The sequence below is a fragment of the Phyllostomus discolor genome, chromosome 2 (assembly GCF_004126475.2).
Source record: "Phyllostomus discolor isolate MPI-MPIP mPhyDis1 chromosome 2, mPhyDis1.pri.v3, whole genome shotgun sequence".
Lineage (NCBI taxonomy): Eukaryota > Metazoa > Chordata > Mammalia > Chiroptera > Phyllostomidae > Phyllostomus > Phyllostomus discolor.
Window position 1 is genome coordinate 25,096,498 of NC_040904.2, and position 26,396 is coordinate 25,122,893.

Genomic DNA, 26,396 nt, shown 5'->3' on the forward strand with positions numbered 1-26,396 from the left:
CTTTGAGGGGACAGACTGTTCCACGTACAGTAAGACGCTCTACTGAATTTAGTAAAAAAAGGATATGACTACATGGAGGATAGGTAATTTGTGGGGAACAAATTGACAGTGGATCATTATGTAAGAACTGGTCCAACCCTGACAGATGAGCACTATAGTAGTCCCAGATTATATGACAGACTCATAATTTTATAATACAGTGTTTCATGTAAAATATCGTCTCATATCTGGTTTTAATGTTGATGTAAGACCGTACAAAAATTAAATAAATCTGTGCAGGCTTTTGGGGGCTCTGGATAAGAGGACTGTTGTGTGAGCATGATTAATAAGGCTTTCTCCACGTGTTTGTCATTAGCAGTAGGAAGCGACCGGGGGTGTGGGAAGTGCTCAGGCTTGAGCAAGTAGACTCAGGTGAGAGTCTGCCTTATGTTTCCCACCGGCCTTTGGCCACAGTATTTTCTCTTCTTTCCTTGCCCTTCAGATTTTATTCGTAAAATGGGGTTAATAATATCCGCCTCTCAGAGTTGTGGTTGATTAAATGAAGTATCATGTATAAAGAATCTAGTGCCCTTTCTCTGTTTCTCTTATCAGTGACCATAATTTGATTAAATAAGTAACCTATCAGAAGATAGCAACAGTAAATGTAGCCACCAGTCAATAAGAATTCTACATCTCAGCATTTGGATTGGATTCATTATAATGATTGTGTTAAATTGAAAGTATCGATAGACTTAAGGGTCATAAACAGTTAAGTAAATAAATAGATACTTTATTTTTGTTGTTTTGTGAGGGAGGAGATCATATAAATGGATGCCTTTATTTATGAATATACTAGTATTTTTAATTATTTAATGCATATAGTACATGCTTTTAACTCTAGGATATATGTTGTCTGGCTTAAAGATGTTTAGTGCTTTGTTCTGTTGTAAAACAGACCATTAAAATTAGTCCATCCCTGACTCTGATTCATTCAGTACTATATTAGAATTCTTCTCTGTTTTTTAAAAAATATTTTAGGAGTCAATTCATGTTCCTGACCCTGTCATTTCAGTAGCAATGAAGCCATCTAACAAGGTAGGAATTTACTTTAATACTCACTATCACAATAAAGACTTGAACTTTTTTAAATAAAATCTTTTATTTATTTATTTATTAACACAGGGAAAGGGAGGGAGAAAGAGAGGGAGAGAAACATCAGTGTGTGGTTGCCTCTCATGCGACCCCTACCGGGGACTTGGCCCACAACCCAGGCATGTACCCTAGAGTGGGAATTGAACCTATGACCCTTTGATTCACAGGCTGGTGCTCAATCCACTGAGCCTCCTTAGCCAGGGCTAAGCTCTTTATCATCTCCACAGTGCACATGGTATCTTGTGATAACCAGCAATCTTATTGTTTCTATTTCCTCTTTTGGTGTTGAGATCACTTTTTAAAATTTACCAGTCAGTTAGCAGTAATTACTTCTCAGTGTATTTAAAGAAGTTGATGGTATTTACGAGACTGCTTCGTAACTTTACTAAGTAAAGCTGTAACTTGCTGCAGACTGGTAAGTGTACTTCCTAGGTTCAGATCATAAGAGGATGGACAAGGGGAAACGGGCATTTGTCCTAAGCTGTAGGAAAACCTCACTGTAAAGTACATTAGAATATTGCATAGCTTAATTGCCTCATGGATCATAACACATCTCCAGATTTGTTGTAGTTATAAAGTAAATGTACAGTCATAACATGGAAAGCCTGTAAACAAGACTGTTTTTCTCACTTTCAAATAAAACAAGTTTATGATTGGATATCATTTAGCTTTTTACAGAGCCAAGATTACTTAAGTTTGCATTCACATTAGCTTGCCATTGGAATTGAATCTTAATTGCTTAGTGCTTAAATTTCTTTGATGTTCGTACCAATCACATCAATATGGTATTGAAATGAATCATTCATGCACTGAGTGAACAGTTACGACCTCTTGTCATCTGGGAACTGTCATTTACAGAATGTATTCTGGTTGGTGTTGTCGATGTATGAACAGCTACTACTTCATCTATTTTGAGGAACTTGAGATTTTTACAGACCCATCTCATTATAGAAAAAAGAATGTTGAGGTGGCAGGAAATGTTAAAATACTCCCATCTCAGAAATTTGAAGAAAAGCAAATCTTACATCTTACTACAGTAAGATGTCACAGTTTATTTTGAGTACTTTGCTTAATTGTTTGCTTTTCCCTTCAGAATATGCAGGGCAAGAAGTTAAAGATAGATATAAAGCTCTTCATTCCTAAATTCAGAGTTTATGTAAGACTTTTGTCCTGATCTTTCATAGTAATGGAGGGAAATCAAATGCATCAACATCCAAAGGGTGTTTTGGTGTCTCAGGATTATTTGCTTGCTGGAGTGAATTAATTTAAATTAAATAATGAAATCACTGCATAAAGCTGTGCATTTCAGGAGTGGAGGCAGGGATGATCTAGTAAGCTGAGAGTACCTGGCAAGTACAGGGAAAAGGGAAAAGATTGTGGAGACAGACTAACCCTGGATCATTCTCAGTGTGGCCGTGCACCCTCTGTGCGGTCTTGAGCAAGTCACGTCACTTCTCTGTGCCCAGTGTCCTCTCCTACAAAATGTGGATAATTCTATTTTGCAGCATTGCAGTAAGAATTTGAGATAACATCTACAGAATATAGAACACACAGCTCCAGGCACATGTAATAACTGTTAATACTGGTGATTCAGGGTGTACTAGTTTTCTGTTGCTGCCATAAGAAATTGCCACAAACTTAGTGTCTTAAAACATCATAGATGTGTCATTTTTTAGTTGTGTAGGTGAGATATCTGACACAGTTCTTAATGGACTAGAATCAAGGTCTTGGCGAGACTGTGTTCCTTTCTGGAGGCTCCAGGGGACAGTTTATTTCCTTGCTTACACAGATTGTTGGAAGAATTCAGCTCCTTGTGTTGCAGAACTGGGGTCCCCATTCCTTGCTGTCACCTGAGGGCTGTACCTAGCGTCTAGAGACTGCCCCCCTTCCTCCCGCCTCCAGTGCCTGCAACAGCGAAATGAGCCCTCTAGTGCTTTCAGGGGTGTCCAACCCGCGGGCTGCATGTGGCCCGGGACGGCTATGAATGTGGCCCAACACAAAATTGTACGTTTACTTAAAACCTGTTTTTTGCTCATCAGTTTTTATTACTGCTTGTGTATTTAATATGTGGCCCAAGACAACTCCTTTTCCAATGTGGCCCAGAGACACCAGAAGGTTGGACACCCCTGCATATTTCTTGCCTCTTCCCTTTTTGCACCTCTCCGACTTACCCTTCTGCATTCCTCTTCTGTTTTTTAAAAGCCCATGTGGTTACATTGGGCCCAACACAGTTATTTCTGTCTGTTCCCTGAATCACACTGCAGATCGCCCTTTCCCATGTAAAGCAGCATTCACAGGTTTGGGGGTTGATGAGTGCACACCCTTAGAGGGCTGTTACTGTGCTTCCCACGTAAGGAAATTACGTCCAAGGAGGATAAAGAAGCATTAAGTCACCTCCAAACAGACTGTTTTGAAAGTCTTGGTGCAGCACTTGCCTTACTGTTGGTCTTAACTGTCCTCTGAATCTGCAGTCGAGTCTTGGTAAACTTGCTTAATCCTTTGATTATGTATACGATTTCTGAAATCTAACACAGTAACACAGATTTTACTTTCCGCTTCATGGGCAGTTTTCCACAGTTGGACAGATTTTGTCAGTGTAATAGGAGAGGGCACAGAGTTAAGTCTTGGGCTGTCGTGTCTTGGTATGGAAAGAAAATTCCGTCAGCTAGCTGTTTCCAGCTCCATTGGCTGGGTGGTATCCAGGCTCACATATTTAAAGGGCATTTTCTAGGAATTAGATGGTAGATCATTTTCATTTCTGAACTGCGTATGTATTTAATTTTATGCAGTAAAGTTATTTCAATAGTCCCACTGCTTATCATGATTAGTAAAATTTGTAATGACTTTCTTTTTTTAAAGAATGATCTGGAAAAATTTTCAAAAGGTATTGGCAGGTTTACAAGAGAAGATCCCACATTTAAAGTCCACTTTGACACCGAGAGCAAAGAGACAATTGTCTCTGGAATGGGAGAATTGCACCTGGAAATCTATGCTCAGGTAATGAATAACAAGGAGATTCGGTTCAATTGATTTTATTTATGTTTGTGTTTTGTTAAGAGTAAAACTCTGTAATTTTCAGTATAATGTCCACAAACTACTAGTGGCTTTTCAGTCACTCTGGAATCCAGATATGGTATACTGCTTCCTCTTCTATGTATTACAAATTAATTATTTCTGCTCTGTAAATCCTTTTATTTGTAAAGCATTGCAGACTTCTAGAATCAAAGTGCAGGGGATTTGTAATAAGACCATCCATCCAGGTCTTGGTTGGTTAGGTTCAGTGTATCTTGGTCCCAGCTTAGGGAGAGCACCTGCTGGGAAAAACCTGCTGAGAAGGTCGGCCCACCAGTACCCACTCTTCCGGCCATTTCTTGCTTGTTTTATTCTCAAGTCCGTTCTTGGAGATCATTATAATATAGACAAAAGAATGGGTAAGATGGGATATGTGCCTTCCTAGGAAACATCCTGTGTACATCCAAATGAAAACAAGATGTGTGACTTAAGATTAAAAATTCTAATTGTGATCATATCTTTGCAGTTGAGACAGTACAAAATTCTGACAACAGGTCTATATACTATTCAAGTGAATATGTAATAAGATGGAACAAAGATGATGTTTAGTGGATATATCAAATAGATATAAGTATAAATTAATCAGTCTAAATTAGAATGCACTTATATAGAACATATAAAAGCGGTTTATTGTTTAATATTATGTAGCTAATCCTTGTAAGATACTTAAGTGGTTTAAGATTGATTATTTGTTTATCTATTATATTTAAATAACTGCTTCCAATAACTAAGATTCCTAGGATTTTTTTTCTTTTTCTTTTTTTTTAATTTCAATACACCAAAAATTATTTCCCCTGTTCTTTTTAGAGGCTGGAAAGAGAATATGACTGTCCTTGTATCACAGGAAAGCCAAAAGTTGCTTTCAAAGAGACCATTGCCGCCCCTGTCCCGTGAGTATGCTACACAGTTGAACATCCTGTGAGGCTGTAATTGAAGCTCTTTATTATGGGATATGCAAGCACTGTTACTGTTACTAAGACACTTTTACATCGTGAAACTCTTTATTATGGAAGCTGTACAGTTCTGTGCTGTAATCCAGACATTTGTACAGACTGACACTGGGATTTGCTTGGCCCCTTAGCTAGATGTCGGTGAGGAGTGACGAGCACATCAGCAGTGAGCACAGGGTCTTTGCTCATTCCAGCTGTGCTTCCTTCGGCAGACGGCTGTTATGTTTTACTTTAGTGCCATATTGTGGGTGCCAGAGAACCTGCATTTGCCAAGGAATAATCTCCTGCAAGTAAAAGAAAGTAATGCTATGATAAAATTCAGAAAACATCTTAAGAAAACAGAGTTGGATTTATATTTTGTTAGAAACAAAATAGCCCTCATAAAGAATGGCACAACACAAATTCATTTGCTACAAGTATAATATACCTGGTGCCTATTTGGAATTACATGAATGCTGATTTAGAGTCAGAATTAATAAGGCATAGTAGCTATGAAACAAGTATCGATTTTCAAAGTGGCATCACGTGCAGGTTAAATGATCCTTTACCTGAGATGCAATGTCATGAAGTAGAATGGTGTAGTCTAACTCAATGAAGTCATCATTTCTTTGCTGCAATAAATAAAAATCTGGTGTGTAAAACAGTATCATTGGCAAAAACAGTACTTTAATTTTAAAAATCAGCTTTCATTAGATGATTATAATACTTCCACTTAAGTAAAAATAAAAATTGAATGTCATAATTGATTTAGCCTGACAGAAAAACTTTGTCTTATGTTTTTTTTTCAAACTACAACTTAACATTGTGATTTTTTCATTTGTTACTCTATGAATCATTTCCCTTTCTGTTTTTAGTTTTTGAGCTGTGGGAGCTGCTTAAGAGCAGTACAGTCTGCAGTTGGCTGTTTAAAATTCCGTAAGGTTCACAGTGTTCAGAAAAGCATAACTTAAGGGATAAACTACTGAAATGAGTGTTTACGTTAAAGGAAACCAATTTTATGATAGACATTCTCTTTAAAAAACTGAAAATAGTAAAATTTAGTGAATGTACTTACCTGATTTGGTAATTAAAGCTTTGATCTGTGCTGCCTATTGCTTTGTGCATGTGAAGTATTTATACAGTCAGCTACACAGAACCACTGCATCCACGTGGTTTAAAACCATGATCAGCAGGCACGGGGCCCTTCAAGTAATCAACATACTGAAATAAGCCCTAGACCTCACAGGGCAGCACAGGCTCCTGTGGCTCCTTTGGTTGATGGTGATTATAAGTGTGACCCCAGGGTCAAATGAAAATATACTAGTCTCTCCTTATGGTATCGTGAAGTAATCCTTTCTTTGACTATGTCAGTGAAAAATGAAAAGGTAAAAATCAGTAGTAAGCTTTCTTACATGTTGGATCTTACTCAGTAAAGATATGTAATAATACAGGGTCCGGCAGAAGTAACGCCTGCTTATGGTTGGTAAGGTAATAAATATGGGTGTAATAATTTACAGTTTTAATTTGAATATTTCACCTAAAATGTCATATGGTGTGCTTGAGTGTGAGATTGTCATGTTACAGAATTACATGCTTATGATTTTGTAACAAAAGGGCATTATTTGTGCTGGAGCCTGTATATAGCCGGAAGCAGTGGTGAAACCCTTCTGCTGAGACTTTTATTAGTGCTTTAGAATTACTGTTTGGTGAAGGGTTAGAGAAGTTTTCTTTTCTAAAACTACTAGCCTTATCTTTTTGCATATCTTGCTATTAAAACATGGTTTGAAAAATCATGAGTATGGTTATATAGCTTCTGCAACCTGGACCAGTCAGTTTCTCAGTTATTGGAGGCCATAGTACCCATATAGGAATGGTGTAATCAGGATCAATGTCTACAAAAATGCATTAGAAAAAGGGACTATTTCTTAAAATGTTGTTGTAATGTTTGCACTAGGTATTTGACACCACACTCTGAGTATTGTAACTGGGCACCCTGCCTTCCAGTGCCCGTAGGTATCTAGTAACTTGTTGCCAAAGCCTTTGGAGTAAAGGTGTTCCAGGTGCTGCCTTGCAGTCACCCACAAGCTGCAACAAGTCACCCGAAAGTCTGTCTTTTATGGAGCTGACTAAAACTGTTGTGGCCTCTTTGCACACTGTCTTCCTTCTTTTTCATTAGATACTACTAGTTGACACAGTTTCTTTAAGGTCTAAAAAGAAGCAGTTCGTAATAGTCATATGAGACTTAAGGAAAGCAAGAGGTAAAGTATGAGGTTATAAATTACAACTCAGTGGGTTATGAAAGAAAATCATACACAGAAAGCTTCATAAAGCCTCAGATGCTAATATTTTTGTCCTGGCTGACCTCTGTGGGGGAATTGGCAGCCATGTTTCTGAGTAGCTCTGGCACTACGATTGCAGGAGAGGAGAAAAGCAGAGGTAGTTTCAGTATTGCATGACTATAGTAATGTGAACACTAAACTCAGGCTGCCATAGGAAATAATCTGTATTAAGCTGAGCACAAAAACTGACTGCCAAATTATTTATAACTTAAGACTTTGCTCCTCTTGAAACTGCAGCTTCATTTTCTCTGGCCTTGATTGGAATCAGCTTCTCCTTCAAAATCCTGGGAACACTATTTTAAATACAAAATTACTAATGGGGCACTATTTATATAATAATGATTCAAAATACTTCCAATAAATATTAACCCTATTAATAGCATATTTTATAGGCATTACTTACCACTTGCTTGACAGTTTGAATTTTTACCATTTTATACCATGTGTTTTCAGTAGAATTCTGCCATACTATATAGCCACAGGCAACCCAGGCCAAATGTCGAACTGGCTTCATTTCTGGAGATATGTTTCCAAAACTGTCTGGTGAGGGAAACGTGATAAATGTGATTACTTTACATATACAGAATTAACCTTTTACAAAATCTAAATTGTATGTTTTCCCATGTCACATTTATATACCTGGAATGTTTTGTGCTTCCAGTGGTTCCTTCATGGATTTGAGTTTTTGATAAAATGTGTTATCTTCTTCATCTGGGTTCTTTCCAATTTCCCCTTCAAACGTGAAGTTGACCTCGGGTGCAGTATCTTGTCCCACTGGCGGGTAAAGGACTTCAGCTGTGCAGTTCACTGTCACTTGCTGTTTGAGACATTTTGCAAAATATCTTTACATGTAGGCAGCCATCCATTACTAACTATTGCTCTTTGAGATACAATATTTTAAAGTATTGGCCCCTAATCGTGTTCTTTCAGACTCGCCTTCAGTGTGCCTACTCCACAGGTAATCTGGTTGGGGGTGGCCTGGTCATTTGCTTAGATGTTTCTAAAATAGACAGCTGCTTTATAACTTGTTTGGTCTCATCTTTTAAATTCATGTTAAAACTTGGAATATATTTCAGTATTAATGGGGTGTCCATTTTCAAGGCCAGATTTTAGTTTCACTTTATATACCAACTCCAGACTCTGGTTACTTTTTAATTCTTTCTGTTACTCTTACTCTGCTCCAGAAATAACACATTTTTTCAAACTAAGACACAACTGTCTGTATCTAGATGTAAAATTAAAGATTGTAACATTGATTCTGCTTCATAAAGATGATTGTCTAGTGGCTCAGATGCCTTTTAATGCATCTCCTTACGTTAGCCTGTATCTCTTCTGAACTATGCTTAACAAAAGGGCAAGTTTTTTAAATTTCAAGATGGTTACAGTATATATTGCAGTTCCTTCCTTTTGAGTTTGTCCCATTACTAATATGACAAGTATATGAAAATTTCCCTCCCCTATTACTGAACCATTCTTATCCGAACATGGTGATATCGGTTGGCCACTCTTTGGCTCATAAATTTTTAAAAACACTTGATTTCTTTAAATAAAAGAAATCAGGCAGACAAAGTGATGATGATTGGAGAGTAATTTATTTCACGTGGTAATAGAGTTCAGACTGCCCTATGAGTATGACATTTGAACTGAAGTCTGTAGAGTCTGTCTTTTTCCTAGATCAACAGAAATATGTCATGTATCTCAGAATACCCAAAAGGAGTAAAAGCTGGCTCTTGAATGCTCATTATTTTTTCAAGGCAGGGTTTTACAGCAACTTACAAAAATACAAATTAATCCTGTGATTTTATCAGCAAAGGTAATCTGGAATATTTAGAGTCAAATTTTATTTAATAATAAAGGACATTTCACTTACTTTTTGGATAATTTCTTCCACAGAAAATTTAAGCCGATACTTATGTCCTCGTCCTGGAATATCCTAAAATTAAGGAAATGTGATGAGTTACTATGACAATAACTCAGTTCTCTGCATTGTTAGAAGAACCCATTCCCATTTAGTTGGGGGAGGGGGTGGCCGACTGGTGCGGGTAAATAAAGCCTCAGACCTTAAAAGCACATCACCATGTATGTGACATCCAGCATCACAGGATGTCCGTCGGGCTTATGTTGGATGAGAGCACAGGTTGGGATAAGAGCACATGTAAGCAACGCGATTCCAATTCACTTTCAGTGAAAGGACTTCAGCCTCTGGGTATGTGACCCTGATTCTCTATATAAGAAATTTTGAAACAGCTTTTAATTCTGAAGATAACAAATGGGCTACATCACTGAAAAAATTTTTCATAGAGCCCTGTGTACCCTGCAAATAATGTTTACTGAAGGTGGATTCCATTCTGAGACAGATTACTGCAAAGTGATTAGACATAGTAAGTACTGTTTTTACTTGTATATTAGTAGACCTGAAAACTGATACTTTAACAGATTTTATAACAGAGAAACATTTAGGTATTTCACTTTTGAATCAAGATACAATTGAGCATTTATACCTAATTACGTGATTTGGTTCAGTTAACCTCTATTCCCTGTCAGCTCTTAAAGACTGTTAACAGTTAAACTAATGTCACATAAGTAATGAACAATCTCAAACCCATTAGATGTTAGTAAAATGGAAACAGGCTTAGTGATCGCTGAGGTCTTAAGCATGTAACTTAAGCCCCAAACCACATAATTTATGGCAGTCGGTCGCCGCCGTGTTTGGGGCTTCAGAGCGCACTGGTACAGGCTGTCAGTTTCTCCTGCTCTTTGTCCCCCTTTCATTTTGGTCAAAGGGTCTGACGAGGACTGATCTTAAAATGAAGAATCATTATGTGCAAGGCAGGAGCTCTCCTTGATCCAGATTGCGGAGTAGTAGATGAGAAATGTCATAGCAGTGTTATGATTCTTGTGAATGGTTCCTACAGGTTTCACTCGGAGAAAGGGGAAAATGCTGCCTCCCGTCGTGAACATTTTTCCCCTTTCTTTGTACTAGTGCCCATAAAAAACTGCCCTGTCTGTGCCGTCCCTTGACCACCAACAGACCCAGACTGTCCCGGGAGGCTGCGGTGTCGCCTCTTCCCCGGAAACGTCAACCCCTCTAGTCTGGCAAGGGCAGCAGTCAATCCCAAAACGCGGGACGGGCGGCTGCTGCGGACCCTCGGGAGCGGAGAGCCGTGCCCCGCTGCTGGACTCACCTCCATGCTGGCTTGTTGGACTGTCTGCACCATAAACACCTTGTGGGGGGTCCCCTGCTGGTAGTTAATGCAGTTCTCCACCACCGAGGCCGCCCTGGAGGCGGGGTAGTGGGTCGGTGGGATTTCCATTCTTGGTGAGGGGCAGCTCGAGTCTGCTCCAGCCTAACCGGACGCCACGAGTGCGTGTCCCGCCCGTCCGCTATCTGCCGCCAGCCGCAGGGTGGCGGTGCTGGGTGGGGCGTGGGCGGGTCCCCAGCTCTTTCCCCGCCTCTACTCCCCTCCCTCCTTCCCTTTCAGGAAGCTGCCCCTGGGCACTGGCTGACGCCGTTGCCCCACCTTGCTCCGTGCACTTTTACTCCCAGGTTCCCGCCAGGCCGGAGAGCACCTGGATCAGGCTGGGTGGGGTCGAGATGTGGGCCGAGTGGCCTAGCACTTCACCCTTCCGTTTCGTAGCCCTTACAGAAGTCAGTGCGGGAGGGGCTTTTTGGCCTTTGGCTTTCTGGAGCGTCTCCTCTGGAGCCTCCAGTTTCCTCTCCTTGGAAAGCAGTCTGATTGCTTCCGTTGCGGAGTGAAGCACAGCTTCCTCATACACCACCCACAGTATCACACTGGACAAAGTGCAGAGGAGATCCTGGCAGTGACTAGATTCCTGTTCCTTCTTAACCCCTCCCACTGTGAGAGTCCAGGAACAGGATTGCTGTCCCCCCCCCCCCGCCCCCCCACTTTTTGTGGGGTTGGGCCAGTTCTGCCCAAATCAGGGGGTGAGAGACTGCAAACTATAGCATCAATTTGGAGGATTATGTGATTCGATTCAGGAGAAACTTGAAAATGCGCTTGCACCCGTCTCCCTTCGCTTAGGAGGATGAGATTTTGACACACAGCGTGCTTCCAACTTGCTCAGTCGCCTTGAAAATTTTACTGTAAGGATTAAACACACTTACAGACTGAACTTATACGGAACCACTACATTTAAGTAGAAAAGCAGGGATTTTTAAAGCCACTTGATTTATTTAAGCAAGCCCAAACTCTTATCAGGCAGTGCGTTTTCCGTCTAGGTTTCTTAACCACCTTCTTGGGTCACCTTTGAAGGAGCTCTGGTTTAGGCCCTTCAGATTTTCTCCAGGTCTGGGAGCTAAGGTTTCCTTTCATCAGATGTATTGCCAGAACTTCACTTTAACTTGTTGGCTTGCAAAATAAAGATTCTTTCCCCTTTTCCTCAGAATGGGTTTTTGAAGATTTTTTTCCTAGACATATGTCGTAGTGGTACTTTAAAAAGCTTAAGAATGTTTAATAGTAACTAAGGCATTTTTCATGATTTCTAGTTATATTAGCCAACAACTGTGAAGTAACTAGAGAGTGAAGGGGTTAGTTTCTTCTCAGGGGTTTTTCTTAAAAATTGAACGTTTTTCTTTTGAGGAGAAGGGGTGTGAGTCATTTGGCCAAGCCCTGAGAGAGTGTGTGTGTGTGTGTGTGTGTGTGTGTAAATGGTTTGGATTGTGTGCTTCTTTGAAGGTGTCCAGAAAGGAGTGGCTGTCACATTCTGGTGGCACCGAACGAGCTTTGTGCTGATAATGAATTGTAGTTGCACAAATAGCTGGTGCCCTTCCAGGAGTGGTTAGAAGCACACGTGTGCTTCCTAGAGAAGGTCACCCTTTGGGAGCTTTAGGAATACAGTTGCTATCTCTGTAGTTCAAAGCTAGTAAGTATAGGGTAGGAATTAACAGCATTTATTAAAAGTACACATACCAATTTAGGTTCTCTTGAAAATATAAATACATTAAAAAGTTTAACTGCCAATTCAAGTAAACCACATTAAGAGAATCTCGTTCATATATTTGAGACCTAAAAATCTTACTAAAGCTTCATGAATGGTTAGTCAAGAGATCATTATCCTCAAATGATGTATGGGTTATCTTGAAAGTAACACAATTATTACTGGCCTCTGAGATCAGATAAATTATAATTTTATATAACTATAAACATAGAACTAAGAAAAAACACATATGGCTTGCAACTTTGGTATGGCTGTAAAGTCAAAGTGCATCCACAGCATAGAGAGAGTAAAACCAACACAAGTCTAATTAACATTAATTTTAATGTGAGCGGTGACATTTTGCCAACACAAAATGGCCTTTCACAGCATTTCAGTGATCTCGCCACAGGGGCACGGGTTCTCTTGGTTTCGGCATGTCTGCACCCTTCACTTCTTCTCTGTTCGAACTGTTATACTCTATTTGTGCAGCGCCCCGTGACAGCTTTGGAAGTGAATGCTTCATTCGCAGAGTAAGTCAGTTTCTATTCTTACTAGCTTTCTAGAAAAACGTTTGATTATGAGCACTGGTTTCAGTGCAAATCCTGGCTGAGCCACATGACCACTGTTACCGTGTTTGACAAGTTACCTTCTCTAACCCTCAGGCTTCTCTTCTGTGCAGTGGTGGTAAAAAAGTCCCTACCTCATCAGTTTGTGGTACAGTACAAGTACGGCAATCCGTAAAAAGTGCTGGGTACAAAAATCTGGCACAGAAGTGTTGTTATTTGGCTCCACTTGGTTATAAACTCATACCTGGTCCCTGGACCTTCGTGGGCGACCACCTGGTCTGTCCGGCGGAACCTGCAGCGGTAGCGGACGGGCTCTGTCTGTGCCGGCCTGTACAGCAGCCGTCCTCCACGTCTGGCTGCTTGAAATGGGACCAGTGCATCTGAGGAACTGCACTATAAATTTTATTTAACTTCAGTTAATTTAAATGTAAATATCAGTGCTTACTAATGACCACATAGATAGCACAGATCTAGAGTATGGTGCATGGATGTTATATTTTTGTCAAATTGAAGACAATTGAAAATGTCTCAGAAGCCCAGGCGTACCTGACAGTATGTCGGTGAACCAGTTTTGGAATCCCTTCACTAATTCTCTGGTGACTTGGCAGTTGTTTCTCTTCTGCTTTCCTTCTCTTTGTTCTGCTGACTGGTTCATCCCTCCCAGGAAAATGACCTTTCAGCATTTTGTTCTTCCCAGCCCATCCTGAAGCTCTTGACTACTGGAAGATTACTTAAAGGATTTCATCAGGCACATTCACACTTAGGCTCTTTATGAAACAGCTTAAATGGCAAAATGATAGTGACTGAATATGTCATTCAAATAGACACATATACAGACACAGTTCGGTGTTTACTTCAGATCACTAATGGCAACATAAACAGAACAGATGAAGCATTTTACATACATATTAAGCATATGTAAACATAGGCTACTATTTCCTTGAAAGAACATGTCATGAATATCTGCTGTTTGCAAGACATTTCTTCCTTTAAAATGAAACTTCCTTGAGACCATAAGGTGGAAGAGACCAGCTCCTTTCAAAGTTGTCTGTGAATGACTGCAGATACGTGGACATGGACGAGTGTGTGTTCCCACATCCATATCCAGGGTGGTTTGGAAGAAGTAGATATCAGTTTTGGTAGGAGATGCTACTTAGGTCTCTTCCTGAAACTCCCTTTTTTTGTATTGTATCAGTCCATAATGTCCAATTTGTAAAACCACATAGCAACCATCTGAATAAATTGATTGCAGATCTCCCATTTTCAAATAACTGCCCTTGGTCGTAGAGATTTAAGGGGAAAGCACTCTCCCGGGAAAGGGAGGCACTCCAAAAGAAATGGGTAAGCTCTTTGGAATGTAGGCTACTGGAACGAGACTCTTAGACTGTCTTTTTTTTTTTTTTTTTAATTAATAATTACTTCTACTTTTCTACTTGGGGAATAAATTCAGAATTGGCAGGACTGAGACCATGGATTATTTTGGTGGTGTACCCCACCCTCACCTCTTAGTATGAACAGAAAGGAGAGAATTCCTTTTAAAATAAATTCTGCAATAAAATGTTATAGCAAGGCCATCATATTCAAAGAAAACATAAAAATGATGAACTGTGGTTTTTCATTTAAATCAGTAGGACTGATCTCATTTTGCTAACTACATAATGCTACATTTTTTTTTTTTTCCTCCTAAATTACTTTCAGGTTTGAGTTTACACATAAGAAACAGTCAGGCGGTGCAGGCCAGTTTGGGAAAGTGATGGGTGTCCTGGAGCCTCTGGACCCAGAGAACTACACTAAGTTGGAGTTTTCAGATGAAACATTCGGGTCAAATATTCCAAAGCAATTTGTGCCTGCTGTAGAAAAGGTAAAAAAATACATACTTATTGCATTTTACAAAATCAAAAAGTTTTTTAGGTGGTATCAAATCATATTTCTATCACATTGTCTTCCATGGTTCATTTTAATTACTGTGCTGCTTTTTTATGTAATTGTTAAGCTTTCCATCTGATTATGAATCCTCAATTCGGTAAGTTCAAGAGCCGTAAATGTATGGCGTGACACTGAAGGGAAATCATTCTGTTTCTTAATCACGGTTATTTCTCTTGGTAAGTTGATAAAAGTTACATTTTTCTCTTAATAAATTGAAACTACTCCATTGCTTGTGATTAGCAATGGAAATTTGTTGTAGTCCTGAGGGTCTGTGAAGGTTTTAGGTGACTGCTGTGGAGGAGTGATCGGTAATTCAGAATCCCCACAGCTGGGTGCTGCCGTCAAGTCTGCTCCCGGCTTCTGTGCGCTGCGGTCACTCCCAGGGCTCCGAGCCAGCTCTTTGTCTGTGAAGTGACAGTGAAGGACTCAGACTGGAGTGCCTCACAAAACCGAGGGCCACAGAAGACTGACTTTTCTTTGGGAGCTGTGACGTGCTTTGCACATGGAAGTGGTTAGTGTATTGTTTGCTTTCTAGGTCACCGGCTGTAAGACTGCTGTAGACTTTTAATGACTGTTTTTATAGGTTGAGAAACCTATTCAGTTTTTTTTAACCTTTTAACTTACAAATCTTTATAACAGGTAATAATTTTGATTTAATTGGTGATAGCATTTTTTGTGATTGGTATATTTTATTAATTATACTTTATTTTGAGACAACATTTTGTCAGTATCTTCTGTTCTCCAAGATGAGTGTAGCTGAGTGAGGACACAGGTGTTCTGCAGCAGACAGTGTCTGCAGTTTCGAAATACCAGGACTACACTGTGCTGCGTGTACAGTCATGCAGCGGTTTTGCCCAGAAAAATTAACTTGAATTGTAGGAGCTCTACAAGTACATGTTAATGACTGAATGAAAAAGAGCTGCAAGCTTACCAAATTGTACTCTTTAAAGATGTATAGTTTATTGTATATCATTTATACCTCAGTGAAGCTATTTTTTAAAAGAAGAATCGCATTTGGAAAAACGACCTCTTCATTTTAGTTTTCTGACACTGCAGCTGTCCTGTCGTGATCTGCTGGTGGGGACAGCAGTGGCGGGCGTGTAGTAGGTGCTCAAGACACAGCCGTTGAATAAATGCCCATTCTGCTGGGGGTGTTCTTTTTGGGAGTTCTTTAGATTTGCCTTTAAAATTGCCTTTAGATTTCCCTGTAAAATTAAGGCCACACTGTCTCTCTCGTGGGTTGAGAATGTTATGTAATTCCTGCAGGTGAGGTTTTGAGAAGGTGATTGTTACCACTCTCGGCATCACTTTCAAACCAGCTCACGCCTTTAGCCAGTATGCTTTTTCTAAGGGGATTACTCATCTAGACGCCACAATAATTAAATGGTAGGCTGTTCAACTTTTAAAACATTTTTTGAGGAGTGAAATATAGCAAGCACAAAAACATTAAACTTCTGAATACCGAAATGTTTGGGGTTCCTGGGTAATGCATGTACAAGTCAAAGCCACTCACCCCAGAAGTGGTGTTCACTCATTAACAGGGGTTTCTGGATGCCTGCGAGAAGGGCCCTCTGTCTGGTCACAAGCTCTCTGGGCTCCGGTTTGTCCTGCAAGATGGAGCGCATCACATGGTGGATTCCAATGAAATCTCTTTCATCCGCGCGGGAGAAGGTGCTCTTAAACAAGGTATGCTGGGTCCTTGCGCTCCCGATCCCGGTGACCCCGGTGACCGTTTTCCCTGTGCCGTTCTGGCCTCCCTTCCAGAGCACTGGGCTGCGCACGGGGAACGAGGCTGGTCCTGGGCCAGTGTTCACAGCATCCAAGTGGGGAGAGAGGACTCTGTTCTCTTTCTTCTGAAATCAAAAGCCTACCCTGTTCTCCTAAATTGTTTGTTAATTTTTATATATTTAAAATCATAAATAAACTCTAAGTTTTTTAGTAGAAAAGACAGAAATGCTCAGAATTTTATGAAATATTTTAAACATTAACTACAGTCATTCTGGGTTTTGTGATTTGTTCACGTCAGGAAATCCATAAATTTATAGATAATTTTTTTTTCATTTAGGACATTGAAGGCTTTTAGGCAATTTGAGAATGGCAAAATATTTTGAAAGGATTTAGGAACCCATATTCACAGTGTAAACTTCTTGCTAAACTGCTAAAATTGTCAACCTTTCTCACACAGAATAATATGTACTTTAAAAGCCCTTATGAAACAGAGCCCTAAGCAACTGCAAATATATTGGATGCACTGCTTTCAAGAGAGGAAGCAAGTGACAGGGCAGCAGTTTGACATGAGGGATATGTGACAGAGGAACTTCAAAGTTGTGTCCTGGAGCCAGAAAACTCATTCTCTCTGTCACCTCTTCCATATCTGCCCTGTGGCCATTTGTATCTGTGGTGATGTCTGTGAGCATCTTCAAGAAAGTTATATCATGATGCACAAAACATGTCAGAAATGTTTTCAACATTTCATTTCAAAATGGACAGTAGAAAACTAGATTAATGGACACAATTTCTAAGCATTCTGTAAATCACGATTTTATTGATTCTATATGAATTTTGGACTTTCTGTTGTTTTTGCTCTGTTTGCATCTGTGATCAGGTGGGGCAATGGTTGGAAAAGGTTGTTCATAGCTAGTTTGCTAATTCCTTATTTTACTGAAACTAATGGGAGACATTAGTAATTTCTGCTTTTGTTTCTTGGCTGTGAAAGGGAGAGAGTCCTCCATTTTCTTTACACCAGCTGTGTATTAAAAGTGCAGTTGAGCCCTGGCCAGGTGGCTCAGTTGGTTGGAGCGTGTCTCGTACACCAGAGGGCTGCAGGTTCAGTCCCCAGTTGGGGCGCGTACCGGAGGTGGCCAATCGATGTTTCTCTCTCTCTCTCCCCCTTCGATCTTTAAAATCAATAAACATATTTAAAAATGCAGTTGAAATCTATAATCTAGAAATCCTGAGACAACCTGAAGATTATGTTAATAGGAAAAGGGGGAAATGAAGTCACGAAAAAAGTAAGACTTTATTAGGCATGATTGAGGTTACAACACCTGCTCCCTTTCCTCTAAGTCTTTCCCACTGTAGTCTTAAACTGACACATTAGTTGCAATCATTTTATGTTCTTTTCAGCTTTATTGGAATGCAATTGACAAAACTGTAAGATATTAAAGTTTACAATGTGATGATTTGGTAAATGTATACATAGTGATGCGTTTTAAAAGTACAGTTAAATTAGAAATCACCAGTAGTTCAATACTAGTTCTCAAGTGGAAATTGATAGCTTTTCTGGAGGTTGAGGTTACAGGTTACATACAGCAAGGAAATTGGTATGGCTATCAAATAATGAAGAACCTCATTTTTTTCATTGTTCCTATATGAAATGTAAAAAAATATAGATGTATCTGCTTATAATATACACATATGCATCCATGAGAAAAGTCTGTATATCAATGAGTATTAACTAAACAGTTCAATATGTATCATTTAATTTTTAAAGTCTATAAATATTATTAAGTATGATTAATTGCCTGTTGGGTGTGCAGAGGAAAAGCACTAGATCATTGAATTGAGAAATTTGGGGGATTTTTTTTTGTCAGATAAACAAGTGCAAATAAGCAAAGTGCTAGCATGGAAAATGAATTATTTTGCTATTTCTTCATCTAAATCTTATTTTTCTGTGAACAAAAGACAGAAATATGAAGGGTAAAGAAAGTTTTTGCCAGGCTCAGTAAGAAAATCACCCTTAAACACACATCTCCATTGAATGTCATAGGAGAATTTTAGGGTGAAAATATTGATAAATGAGCTTAGTGTTAAAATAGCTTATACTTATCATTCTCTGATACCAAAATTGGAAGAAAAATAGTTTATGTTCCTGTGTATTTTTTCTTTTTTGCTTTTTTAATCCTCACCTGAGGATATGTTTGCTGATTTTAGAGAGAGGGGAAGGGGAAGAGAGAGAAGGTGTTAGAAAAGAACATCGATCGGTTGCCTCTGATGCGTACCCCGAGCAGGGAGCGAACCCTCACCCTTTTCCGTAAATAGGACGATGCTTTGACCAATTGGGCCACATGGCCAGAACACCAGTTTTTCATTCAAAAAAATGAAAACTGAAACTGTTTTCAGTGACTATTTAAATTCTGACCTTAGTCAGTGATATAACTGAAATGTGGAATTGAATGTTATGGGCATGTTTCACCTATGGATGTGACCTTGCCCTCATTTCCTATGACCAAATTTTAGAAAGAGCACTATGCTTGGTCTCCCAGAAACATTGAACTTGTAGCCAACCAGAGTCATGGTAAGCTCATTTAACTCAATAGGACTGCCTTTTAAATCGCCTGCCCAATTACTTGCCAGGCTTTGAGTTTAAATCCTGGCTCTGCTGCCTCATACTTCCTGCATGGGAATAGGCAAGTCATTGGGACCTTTTTTTTTTTAAGATTTTATTTATTTATTTTAGAGAGGGAATGGAGGGAGAAAGAGAGAGAGAGAAACATCAATGTGCGGTTGCTGGGGGCCGTGGCCTACAACCCAGGCATGTGCCCTGACTGGGAATCAAACCTGTGACACTTTGGTTCACAGCCCGCTCTCAATCCACTGAGCTACGCCAGTCAGGGCGGGACCTTTTATTTTAAAGATTTTATTTGTTTTCATTTTTAGAGAAAGGGGAAGGGAGGGAGAAAGAAAGGGAGAAAAACATCAATTTATGATTGCCTCTCACTGGGTAGTGGTTGTCCCCTACTGGGGACCTGGCCCGCAACCCAGGCATGTGCCTGGCATTAGGAATTGAACTGGCAATCCCTTGATTTGCAGGCCTGATGCCTTTTTTAAAATATTTATTTATTTATTTATTTATTTATTTATTTATTTATTAGAGAAGGGAGGGAGAAAGGGGGGAGGGAAATATCGATGTGAGAGAAACATTGTTTGCTTCTTACATGCCCCGACTAAGCACCAAACCTGCAGCCCAGGCATGTGCCCTGACTGGGAATTGAACCAGTGACTTCACTTTGCAGGACAATGCCCAACCAACTGAGCCACACAGGACAGGGCCAATGTCTGTAATTTTTAAGTGAGGAAACTTAAGACATGGACAGATTGTGTTTTCTAAAAGGCATATCACTTACTAAAGGCAGAGTAGAAACTAGAAACTTGGTATTCCTAATTCTCAAGCAGATGTTGAAATTGTTCAGCCTAGAAAAGGAAAGACGGATCTCAGATGTGACTTGATTACTGTCTCCAAGTCTGTGAAGGGTACCCTCCTCCCCGCTCGCGCCTGTGATAGAAGTTGTTTTTGTACAGTTAAAAATAGTTGTCTGCCAGGGACCAACAAGAAAGAATTTTCAGAGAGAAAGAATAAGTAACTCTCAACTGCATAATTTAAATGGTAAAGGACTTGACTGAATGTGATTTTAAGACCCCTTTTATATTATCCTCTGCAGCTTAGTGATTCTTAAGGATAAAATGACAGTAATGGAAATACTAAGTTTTCTCTTTTTGAAATTTCCATTTAGAGAAGTGACTGTTACTGCTACAGAAAAAGGGGTCCAGATTAGATATTTTAATCAAATCATTTGTGTGTGTGTGTTTGGGAGAATACCTTCTCTCTTCCTTTTGTATATCTGAATAGAAAAGTGTTTTAGTTTGTTTAGAGATTAATAAACTAATATATATATATTTATTTTTTTTAATCCAGCCTTGGCAAATGCAACATTACGCATTCTCGAACCCATTATGTCTGTGGAAGTTACGGCCCCAAATGAATTTCAAGGAGCAGTGATTGCAGGGATTAACCGGCGCCACGGGGTGGTCACGGGGCAGGACGGGATCGAGGACTATTTCACACTGTACGCGGAGGTAAGTGCTGTCGGCCACGGGCAGTCTCACGTTCACTGACCACAGCTAGAAATCAGAGTCAGCTTTTGTTTTGGGAGCTTGTGAAGCAAACTGACACATTTCCGTGGCTATTTGGGTGTTGAACTTGTGTCTTATGGACATGTGGCAATTTCTGTAATTTACTGGTAGAGCAACTCTTAAGTGTAAAAGCTAAAAATAAGATTCATTTTATGTAGGCCTTTTGTGAATATGTCATTTTCTTAGATACTTGGTTATTTTTCTCATTACAGCTTTATTATATCATCTCTAATTTATTAGGATAATATTTCATTTTCTTACCTGTACCTTACTTGACTTAAATCTTATGGGAGAAAGTATGTTACCGCATTCTGTAAGGCTTCCTAGAAGACACTGCCGGCAAATCATTAAGGTGTCCAAGGAAAGTTGTGTTAACATTCCCACAGAAGAAGCGCTCCTGAATGCTGAGCGGGCCGGGGACAGGAGTGGGGTGAGCAGCGCAGGCCATCAGCGGCGAGGTCTGCTCTGTGAAACGGAAACATTTGGTTTCCCGCTGGGACTGTCAGATGAGGTTATTTTCATGTAGGATCTCTACTTGCAGTAAAACACAAGTATGTTTCTCTTTGGCTTCTAGTTCTTTTAAACCAAGAGTTGCTATTAGAAACCTAACTCTAAAGGAATTAAATGGCTAAAGCTTCTCTGTATTTTTCCCAGACATTTTTCAATGAGCAGTGCTAAAATGTCTCCTGTGTTTGTTTCCAGGTCCCCCTAAATGATATGTTTGGCTATTCCACTGAGCTTAGGTCATGCACAGAGGTAAGCCAGTGCTTAAGCTTTACTTCAGTTTCCTTGAGGAGGTTATACTACAAAATGATCACATTTGTGAAATCTTGTTTTTGCATGACTTTACTTGATGGTTATACATTGTTTTAAATCTCTGCTTTCTTCTTTCTTTTTTTTAAATTCCCAGGGGAAGGGAGAATACACGATGGAGTACTGCAGATACCAGCCGTGTTTGCCGTCCACACAAGAGGACCTCATCAATAAGTACTTGGAAGCTACAGGCCAGCTTCCTGTGAAAAAAGGAAAAGCCAAGAACTGACTGTCCTCACTTACATGGACTAACTTGAACTGAATCTGCAGGGGTTAGATTTTTAATGGCTTCCACTGGAATGAATTCAGGCAGAAACAAGAAATTTTGGAAGCCCTTTCTATTGTGTTCAGAAGCTGCTATCATGTCAAAGTTAATTCTGTGTATATCTCAGCTCTGTTGACTGCTTTTATAGCTCACCGAAAAGCCTCAAATAAAATATGATTATTACTGAAATATATGCAATATTTATTTTAAGGGGGAAGAAATATATTAGTACACTTCTAAGCTTAGAATGTGTATAACCTTCCTTTCCAAATTTTTATCACAAGAATTTTTAACATAGAAGAGCTGAAGAACAGCACGAAGAGCAGCCATGTAGTTTCCGTCGAGTGTCAACAGCGAACAGTTTTGTTAACAGTTTGTTTTGTAATATTTGTTTTGTCTGTTGTCTGTATGTCTCATACTTTTATATTTTTAATTTTTAAGAAATGATTGTTTTGCTAAACACTTGAAAGTGAATTGTGCACATCAAGACCCTTCTTGGAGTATCATCTTTTCACAGGCAGGCTTTTTGTTGTTGAAGAGTAGATCCTGTAAGATCTAAGTAGAGAGCGTTTTTCAGATTCTTCATTGGGATATTCAGGTGCCAGCTGAATTTCTAGCTGATTTACACAGAGCTCATGGCTTCAGTTTGTGGGCTCTGCAAATTTGTAGCTGCCTTCTCTTAGGAGTACAAATGTTACCTCCTGATGGACCGTGAGGTAAACACCCCCTTACAGGCAGTTGTTGTCTATGTTCATCTGAAGGTTTGTGCAACTCTAAATAATAAACTGTAATTTCAGAGTCCCTGGTAGCCAGTTTCGTTCACCTACCAAATGTAGTGGAATCTGCGTCTGCTGGGCCTTCTCATATTGTATTCACAGAGACTGGGACAGAGCAAGTGTCGAGCTCTTGTTTTTGGAATCCGCTGGACTTCCTGGCAGCTCTACCACATTGTTCCGAATTGCTTCCTCCAAAACTCTGATGTGACAGACATACCCAAATTCTTCCCTTTAGTGTATAATAGAAATAAAATAACTTTTCAATTCCTTTGTTTTTCTTGATTTATAGATTTGGCTTTATAACTTAAGGTTTCTAGAAAAAAGAGTTTTTAAAAGTATTGAGCACATGTTTTCAAGGCATTTGCTAAATACTTTCAATACATTATCTAATTTAGTTTTCACTCCCCTATGAAAGTAGGTACTATTGTGTCCATTTGGAAATGGAGGGAGTGAAAGCACAGAGCAGGTAAGCACTTGTTTGAGACCATGTGGCTTGCTTCGTTTTCAGTTGATAATTTAAATGGACTATTCATTATCTCAAGTGCATTTTCCACATGAATATGTCAGTGGCTGCAGTACCGTCAAGCCTGGAAAGCATTGCTGCATTTCGTTGGCATCTTTTCCTATTCAGAGCCTCTTAGGATATTGTTCCTGATGTGGGACCACTTTCCAAGAACCCAGCACCGTTCTCTGGCTGTTGCCAATCAGAACTAAGATGGGTAAGTGCTGATGTTTTTAGCTGGTTAAACATTCTGGTTATAGAGACACAGTGTCAGAAAAGCGTCTAATCCAACACCAACATTTCCTAGACGGCACGGCCCGGCTGGCAGGAGCAACTAGAATGGGGTCCCATAGGGAAGCTCCAGGGTCAGAACCCACACTTCCTGCTAACTCATTGGTTTGGTTAGAGTTAGTACAGGGCACCTAGCAGCCAAGGTCTGTAGCAAGAAAGAAGCTAAAGATAATACCTAAATGAGGATCTTTTTGCTACTGCTGCTGTGGAGGCAAACCATTGACTGAGTCATTTAAGGAAAGGCAGTGCTGCCTGTGTTGGAGAGCAGCAGCCTGCAGCACACGCAAGCATCGCCCTGACCCCGCTCCTGGCTGCACTTTGAAAACCGCCCGAGGACCTTGGGAAGAAACACCCAGGCCAACCCCAAGGCAGTCTGACTCTCTGGGTCAAGATCAGAAGTTTCCCAAGTGGTGATAACATACAGGTAAGATGAAAGACTACTGCAGTATTGCTTGCACCCTCGAGACCTGAGATGGATTCTTTGGTGTGGTGGTAGCGTTTAGGCTACTGGTTCTTAGTTTGATAACTTTACCTTGAGAGAAATACAATCAGTTTTCTGCTGTTACTTTCTCCTTGCTCATGCTCAGATTGTTCAGTGGTAAAATCACTGAAGTGTAGTCCATTCTAGAGTTTTATTACAATAGTTTTGAAATATGAGTGAATCTTAACATTGATGCCAATACAATTTGAGGGCCACCAGGAAGTCATAAATTGTGACATGAAGGAATACATCTGTTTGTAGAAGCCAGCTGTTTGCATTGCTAAAACTACAAGTTGTTGAATTAGAGCTTTTACTGCTGCTTAAGTTGTCTTTAAATACATGACACTAGAATGCATCATTGAAATAGTTCATTGCGTTTGAGACTATTGTGAGCACTGAAATAAGTGCCAGGCAGCCGGTCAGGCGCTGTAGCCCTTGGAAAGCCAGGAAAGGTCGCAGACCAGGATCTAAGCCGAGAAAAATGGGTGTAATGAGCTCATGTCGTGAAGGACTGTCATTCAAGGGCAAATATAGAAACTTCCAACTGACTTGCAAAAGGACTTCTAACAACTCATAATTCAGGTAGGAAAAAAATAAAACTATGAGAAGAATCAAATGGAATGTAGACAAAATCCCAGTACTGCTGGCTTTGTCTTAAAGTTCTGAAAGAGGCCAGGAAAGTGATGGGGTGCTGGATACAACTGTCATCGGCTCGGATTGCCTTAGGAGAATTTAGACCTCATGAAAAAAGGGCTTAAGGAATTGAGAGTTTTTCACATTATGTCAAAACAGATGGAAGTAATTTTCCTCTGCTGTAAGCTAGCAAAATAAGGATTAGTAAAATCAAATCAGCAATTTTAGAATTTGTGTGTGAAAGATGTTCTAACAGTGATGCTGAGAAATTTTTAGTAGGTTTAACTGTTGCGGGTTTTGTAAATGTATCAGTTAGGTAACTATATGTGTGTCATCTGTGTGTGTAGAATTCCCCTTCATTATCTATTAAACTGAAATAAATCTGTGACAGGGTCAATATAGGATCCTGAGCTGATTGAGTGCTGGTAACGTGTGAGTCTGATCTCACTAATGAAAAACGCCTTCAGGAGGATGAGGTGAGGTTCTGGGAACCCAAGGGCCCGCCCCAGCCCTTCACATGTGCCACTACAGAGGGCCTGGAGGGCAGAGGGGGTCGGATTTGCTGTTACAATGTTCCTTGGTGCCTTCTCCGGAGACTTTTTTGGAAATCTCAGTTAGAGGAGTTCATCCTTTCGTTTTGGCATAATTTAGTCATTATAGGTTGTTATTTGAGAAAAAGTGTTTTCTCTGCATTATGACGCAGGTGGGGAGAGCTGATGTTTTCTTTAAATGGTGGTTTCCAGTGCTTCACATTGGGGTTTTAAATAGAAAAATAGATAAGCTAGACCTAAAAAGCAACGGTGGCATCCATCTTTTCTTTTTGTAAGAATCCACATCTTTAAATGTTTTTTCTTCTGTGTAAAGTTTTCCAGTTTTCTAATAGTGCAAACTTAAAAGTGATATTTTGGTATTTTTTAAGGCTGATGCTTCCTAACCAATTACTAGCCAAGGAATCTGGCTAAAGGTTTTTACACACCGGTGTGAGTATTCCAATAAATGATACTCATTTTGAGAGACAAATGATGGCCCTGTTTCCTGGATCACTTCTGCCTGCCCCGGGGAGGTGACGCACTGAATCAGATTATGGTGCATATTGTGTCTGCTTTTGTAAAGTACTTAGGCCAACACTGGGCCCCAGTTGTCCTTAAAAATGAAAATTGTAAATACTTGATATGTGGGTTGGCCAAAAGATCCGTGTAGTTTTTTCCATAAAATAAAAGACACATTTTTTATTTTCACCAATAACTATTGGTTTGGATATTTTGAGTATGTTGGCAATCACCTGCCTGATATAACATAGACTGTTCTTGATAATTGTCTCAGTTTGATCACTATCAACTTCCGCTGGTCTGCTCGACCATGGAGCATCGTCCAGCGAGAAATCTCCAGCATGAAACTTCACAAACCACTTTTGACACATTCGATCAGTCACAGCACCTTCTCCATACACTGCACAAATCTTTTTTTGTGTGTTTTAGTTGCACTTTTACCTTTCTTGAAATAATAAAGCATAATATGCCAAAAAATGTCACTTATTTTCTTCCGTCTTCAATATTAAAATGGCTACACAAAAATTCACCAATTTTGATTTTTTTTTAAATGCATGCTGATATGACGGCTGTCACAATCCAGTCTAACAAAATTGTTTTCAATGAAGTTAAAGACAACGAGGCCCTACTAGAGCCATCTTACAGAACAAACCAAACAGACTTTTTGGCCAACCCAATGCTTTCGGTTACATCCCAGTTCTGTTTAATACCTGTTGTCAGCAGAGTCTCTGCTTTGCATGCAAGGCACTATGTTTGTAAAACACAAATTAAA

General features: G+C 39.7%; 2 protein-coding genes across 2 annotated transcripts in view; one reads left to right on the forward strand and one right to left on the reverse strand.

The window, feature by feature from the left end:
• The window catches only part of GFM1 (G elongation factor mitochondrial 1), a 37,582-nt gene extending 15,501 nt beyond the window's left edge, over nucleotides 1–22,081 (forward strand). The window contains exons 11-18 of the mRNA XM_028504506.2: nucleotides 1,018–1,074; nucleotides 3,991–4,128; nucleotides 5,011–5,093; nucleotides 14,674–14,836; nucleotides 16,443–16,587; nucleotides 20,597–20,757; nucleotides 21,517–21,570; nucleotides 21,725–22,081. Coding sequence (XP_028360307.1) covers nucleotides 1,018–1,074; nucleotides 3,991–4,128; nucleotides 5,011–5,093; nucleotides 14,674–14,836; nucleotides 16,443–16,587; nucleotides 20,597–20,757; nucleotides 21,517–21,570; nucleotides 21,725–21,856 — 933 coding nt within the window. The 3' untranslated portion in view covers nucleotides 21,857–22,081. The remainder of the gene's footprint in view (nucleotides 1–1,017; nucleotides 1,075–3,990; nucleotides 4,129–5,010; nucleotides 5,094–14,673; nucleotides 14,837–16,442; nucleotides 16,588–20,596; nucleotides 20,758–21,516; nucleotides 21,571–21,724) is intronic.
• Nucleotides 5,123–11,214, reverse strand: LXN (latexin). Its single transcript, XM_028504507.2, has 6 exons — nucleotides 10,657–11,214; nucleotides 9,342–9,404; nucleotides 8,111–8,288; nucleotides 7,875–8,011; nucleotides 5,702–5,764; nucleotides 5,123–5,437 (listed from the first exon to the last, which is right to left on the reverse strand). Exons 1-6 carry the CDS (start codon nucleotides 10,783–10,785, stop codon nucleotides 5,339–5,341), a joined length of 669 nt encoding a protein of 222 aa, XP_028360308.1. The 5' UTR covers nucleotides 10,786–11,214; the 3' UTR covers nucleotides 5,123–5,338.
• Nucleotides 22,082–26,396: the final 4,315 nt, after the last annotated feature.